We start from the raw sequence: 6,000 nt of genomic DNA on the forward strand, positions 1-6,000 counted from the left end.
CTCTGTCCTGTGTTTTCTTCCTGTCCCTGCTACACTAAAACATTGCCCACCATTGACAAAGGTTGATCAGTGCATATATCCTTCTGTTATAAAATAACAACTGATATTCTCTTTCTCTCCTCCACAGTAATGCCATCTAGTCCCACCATCCCAGGTTCCAGCTCCTCCTCCTCCCTCCTGCCGTTCTCCTCCTTCCCGTCCTCAGCCAAACAGAAGAGCGCCTTCGCTCCTGTCCTCCGGCCCCAGGGCTCCCCCTCTCCTGCCTGCCCCGCCTCAGGAGGCAACAGCTTCAGAGGTAGAACCAATCTACAATCTTAGAAACACCCCTTTCTTTGTAAAAAAACATTTTCCTTTATAAAAACAAATCCATACCCACATACACATAGGCTAGGCAAGCATGAACATACAGTATGTCTGACTGTTATTTTGGTTATAATGATTATTGCCATTGTCAAAAATAAGATTTTATCTAAAACATATTAGATTATTACTATTCTCTTTCTCTATAGCGATGACCGGCCTGGTAGTTCCCCCGATGTAGCAGCACTCCACCAACTCCCATCCACCACCTACAAACCAGACGAGACCAGACCACTGCTCCAACACTGCTACCCCCCTGCAGGCACTGACAGGACAGGGATGATGATGGAACACACACTGATTTCTCAACCCCCCACAACTATCCTCACTGATGCCCTGCCACTAGTTGAGTCCATGTTTCATTCATTTGGATGAAAAGGATGGGACAGAAAGAGTCCAAAGACCAGGCCAGTCACTCCAGATGCAGACAGAAGACCTCTTCATCTGCAGTAGCTGCAAAGACATGAGACTTTCTTGGGCCACACCACAACACAGTGGAGCTCTATGGGGTGCACTATGGGTGTCTCTGCATTTTGAAAGGAAAGCAGAATTCAGCATCAAGATGTCTTCACGAGCTTCAAAAGCACTCACACCACCCAATGCTACAGCCGTATGCAGGATTTGGTTCTTCCAACAACACCTACCCCAAACTGATCAACCTCTTGGCTAGCGGAGGTGTGCTAGAAGAATATGTCTGTTGATGATTTGTTGTTAGAGCACTGAACTGAATGGACAATGGACAACTCTGATACTATGTGCTGAAACTCTATGAACCAGGGTGATATTTGTCTCTAAGGACACTGTCAAAGGCATGTGACGACTCCAAGGTTTTTGTAGTAGACTTTTTGAAGGTGATTTACATTCCAGAATGATAGACCCTTTATTTTTTGTTATGATCTCCACGATTTTACAAGGGCAAATTCTTTGTCCTCCAGGGTTGGTAATAAAAAAGTAATTCATATATTGATTTATTTAAGAAGAAAAAAACAAGCAATTTAACTTATTATTACAGTTAGTTTAGGGAATAATATAAACTTGTTTTAATTCCTTTTTTGCGATTGTTATAAATATGATTATCTCTATGTTACCATTCTTGTTTTTATTGAAATCTTTGAGGGTTTTATTAGACATGACTGATGATTAATACATAAGAGAGAATGAAGTAGTACTCCAATGTTAATTTGAAATAAAGTCCTTGGCCAATACACTTTTCCTGTTTTTTCACATGGAACTGTTATGTCCAATGTCAAAGAAGCAAATTACCTTGCTGTTCTCTATAAAGGAAAACTAGTTAGCATATATTATTATTAATTTCATTTTTATGCATGTTATTTCAACACTGATTCCCTTGTATTATTTCATTCATGTGGCCAATTTGAAATTGTATTTAGAAGATTATGATTTTCATTGTTGATTCAGTTGATGTGTTTCATTCCACTGTCTCTGGTCACTATGCAGTAAAGTAGCAAGCACAAACTGAAATCAAAGGGATATATTGGGGATTTGTCATAAACCCATGCAACTGTTCTTATTCACTGTTGTAACACAATACAAACATCATGCTCAGGATTAGAAAACACAGAATAAAACAAATATTTAGCTGACATCTATTCAAAGTTGTTTCTAGTGTTTTACTGGTTTTATTTATTTGATAGCAGTTAGTAAAATGTAAAGTTATTATAATATTTTTTTTCAAAAGCCATCTTTCTTTTTTAATGGTACAGAATAACATGATTGTCTGAAATTGTGATTTGTATATCATAAAGTGTAATTATATTTTGTCCTCCCAAATAAAACAAAAAATCACAGTAAGAATTCACTGTTGGTATTCCTAACTGAAACATGAGGAAAGTAGAAAAAACAAGGTCTATTTTTGTGTGCGCTTGACTTTCTGTTCGCATTTATGCCAATTAGACATCAATAAAAATGTACAGATATCCATAATATGACCCCAAAAACTCTTTAGGCAAGTGAGGTTTTGCTACATACAGCATTATGGTACTATAATTCAGGACTACACCAGGACAATCTTTTGACTCACCTGTACCCTTGTGTAGTTTGACACTGCTTTGTATACCTACAGTGGGGAAAAAAAGTATTTAGTCAGCCACCAATTGTGCAAGTTCTCCCACGTAAAAAGATGAGAGAGGCCTGTAATTTTCATCATAGGTACACGTCAACTATGACAGACAAAATGAGGAAAAAAATTCCAGAAAATCCCATTGTAGGATTTTTTATGAATTTATTTATTATGGTGGAAAATAAGTATTTGGTCAATAACAAAAGTTTCTCAATACTTTGTTATATACCCTTTGTTGGCAATGACACAGGTCAAACGTTTTCTGTAAGTCTTCACAAGGTTTTCACACACTGTTGCTGGTATTTTGGCCCATTCCTCCATGCAGATCTCCTCTAGAGCAGTGATGTTTTGGGGCTGTCGCTGGGCAACACGGACTTTCAACTCCCTCCAAAGATTTTCTATGGGGTTGAGATCTGGAGACTGGCTAGGCCACTCCAGGACCTTGAAATGCTTCTTACGAAGCCACTCCTTTGTTGCCCGGGCGGTGTGTTTGGGATCATTGTCATGCTGAAAGACCCAGCCACGTTTCATCTTCAATGCCCTTGCTGATGGAAGGAGGTTTTCACTCAAAATCTCACGATACATGGCCCCATTCATTCTTTCCTTTACACGGATCAGTCGTCCTGGTCCCGTTGCAGAAAAACAGCCCCAAAGCATTATGTTTCCACCCCCATGCTTCACAGTAGGTATGGTGTTCTTTGGATGCAACTCAGCATTCTTTGTCCTCCAAACACGACGAGTTGAGTTTTTACCAAAAAGTTCTATTTTGGTTTCATCTGACCATATGACATTCTCCCAATCCTCTTCTGGATCATCCAAATGCACTCTAGCAAACTTCAGACGGGCCTGGACATGTACTGGCTTAAGCAGGGGGACACGTCTGGCACTGCAGGATTTGAGTCCCTGGCGGCGTAGTGTGTTACTGATGGTAGGCTTTGTTACTTTGGTCCCAGCTCTCTGCAGGTCATTCACTAGGTCCCCCCGTGTGGTTCTGGGATTTTTGTTCACCGTTCTTGTGATCATTTCGACCCCACGGGGTGAGATCTTGCGTGGAGCCCCAGATCGAGGGAGATTATCAGTGGTCTTGTATGTCTTCCATTTCCTAATAATTGCTCCCACAGTTGATTTCTTCAAACCAAGCTGCTTACCTATTGCAGATTCAGTCTTCCCAGCCTGGTGCAGGTCTACAATTTTGTTTCTGGTGTCCTTTGACAGCTCTTTGGTCTTGGCCATAGTGGAGTTTGGAGTGTGACTGTTTGAGGTTGTGGACAGGTGTCTTTTATACTGATAACAAGTTCAAACAGGTGCCATTAATACAGGTAACGAGTGGAGGACAGAGGAGCCTATTAAAGAAGAAGTTACAGGTCTGTGAGAGCCAGAAATCTTGCTTGTTTGTAGGTGACCAAATACTTATTTTCCACCATAATTTGCAAATAAATTCATTAAAAATCCTAAAAAAAATAATCTCAATTTGTCTGTCATAGTTGACGTGTACCTATGATGAAAATTACAGGCCTCTCTCATCTTTTTAAGTGGGAGAACTTGCACAATTGGTGGCTGACTAAATACTTTTTTTCCCCACTGTAGCTGATGAGGCGCAACATCTTAATTGTGGAGTGAGCGTTGCAGACTGTGTAGTTGTGGAGTGAGCGTTGCAGACTGTGTAGTTGTGGAGTGAGCGTTGCAGACTGTGTAGTTGTGGAGTGAGCGTTGCAGACTGTGTAGTTGTGGAGTGAGCGTTGCAGACTGTGTAGTTGTGGAGTGAGCGTTGCAGACTGTGTAGTTGTGTAGTGAGCGTTGCAGACTGTGTAGTTGTGGAGTGAGCGTTGCAGACTGTGTAGTTGTGTAGTGAGCGTTGCAGACTGTGTAGTTGTGGAGTGAGCGTTGCAGACTGTGTAGCTACTGCCTGTAAAGATAAACAACATCCCCCATCACTCTCCTCTCCGGCGGCAACCTTGCTTATTCCTCTAAGGACCAGGCCTCTGGGGGCCCCACTGAGAACCACATGAGCCTCTCCTCCTTCTATCTCTCTGGCGTGTGCCCTCTTTCTCTCCCATCTCCCTCTCTCTCGCTACCCTGCTATTCTTTCTTTCAGTCTTTGTTTCAATCCCCTTTCATCCCTTTGTTCTTTCTCTCCTGCTCCCTCTCTCCCTCTGTAATGGCTTCTCTCTGTTAATGTAATTAGCACTGGTAAAGGAGGGCAGTTAATTACCAGCTCTTTTTTTGATGGGGTAATTAATGTTATGCCAGGAAACAGCAACTGTTTCATTAACACAACGCTCAAAGCAGTGAGGGGGTGGGCCAGGGCTGAGTGTATGCATGTCCATGTGTGCGTCAATGCGTGTGGTTGTGTGCTACAAGTCTGATTGTACACTACAGTAGGGTATTTAGATAACTATACTCAGGGATGTAGTAATAGCGGTTTTGAATACAAAAGGCAGAGCTGCTCTGTGAGAGGACCCTCTGGCCTCCTTTTAGTCTTTGCTTTTGTTTGATTTCTTTGTCACCATCAAGTGGCACTTGTCAAAGAAGTCAAAGCTGCTAGCCATCTCTCACTCTCTGTCCCTCTTTCTCTCTCTCCATCTCTCTCTCTCTCTCTCTCTCTCTCTCTCTCTCTCTCTCTCTCTCTCTCTCTCTCTCTCTCTCTCTCTCTCTCTCGCTCTCTCTCTCACTGTAAACATGCTGCTAATTTGACAAGTTTAAGTCAGCTTTGTTGTCAGCACCTCAGCATTCATCCCAATGAGTGCTCCTTCTGCCCAGTGGTGCAGGAGCCATATGCTCATCTTCTTCAGGACTGTTTAGTTGTTATTGTTTTGGCTGCTGCATCACAGGTGCCATTTCACTGTCTTATGATCACACATTCAATTAAGGAAGGATGTTACACCACCTGCCGTCAAGCACTTCTCACAGATTTACACAATCTCTTATTATAAGGAGCATCACCATTTTTATGTCAAAAGCCTTACATGTAAAAGCAATATAAATAAATGGATGATATTTTAATATGAATTAGCTCTTCATGTAGCAAGGTAGAATAGAACAAATTAAGAGAAAAAGAAAAGTAGGGAGCATAAGACAAAAGTCCATCCATCCATTTCAAGGGATGTGTTTGTGTTTATATACCCAATTAGCCCTCGGGCCACAGCATGGCTCTGCATTAAGCTGACATTATCCCAGAGTGTGTGCAGTTTGTGCAGTGTGTGTGTGTGTGTGTGTTCATGTGTTCATCTCCTTCTCATTTGAATCTTAGATGATGACCAGCTAAAGGCAGTCTAAAATAGGACTTGAGAGGGGGACTGTTTGGTCAAATAGACGTGTAGATTGGCTCGACCCCACCCCACCCCACACCAACCATTCACTCTCTGCAGCCTTTGGCCAATCAATCACCAAATCCTGTATTGTTGTCCATTAGACAAGGGTTTTCCAAACCCCCCCGGTGCATGTTTTGTTTTCTTTACCTAGCACTAAACAGCTGATTCAAATAACCAATTCATCATCAAGCATTGATTATTTGAATCAGCTGTGTAGTGCTAGGGCAAAAAAACAAAACATGCACCCGA

General features: G+C 41.8%; 1 protein-coding gene across 1 annotated transcript in view; it reads left to right on the forward strand.

Moving 5' to 3' along the window:
* ebf2 (EBF transcription factor 2) overlaps nucleotides 1-541 on the forward strand; it is a gene marked incomplete at both ends in the record, with an annotated part of 33,238 nt that extends 32,697 nt beyond the window's left edge. Inside the window, 2 exons of the mRNA XM_084176707.1 lie at nucleotides 128-295; nucleotides 510-541. Of these exons, the coding sequence (XP_084032833.1) occupies nucleotides 128-295; nucleotides 510-541 (200 nt within the window). The remainder of the gene's footprint in view (nucleotides 1-127; nucleotides 296-509) is intronic.
* Between the last annotated feature and the right edge of the window lie 5,459 nt (nucleotides 542-6,000).

Source organism: Coregonus lavaretus, assembly GCF_964263955.1.
Source record: "Coregonus lavaretus genome assembly, chromosome: 14".
NCBI classification, from domain to species: Eukaryota; Metazoa; Chordata; class Actinopteri; order Salmoniformes; family Salmonidae; genus Coregonus; species Coregonus lavaretus.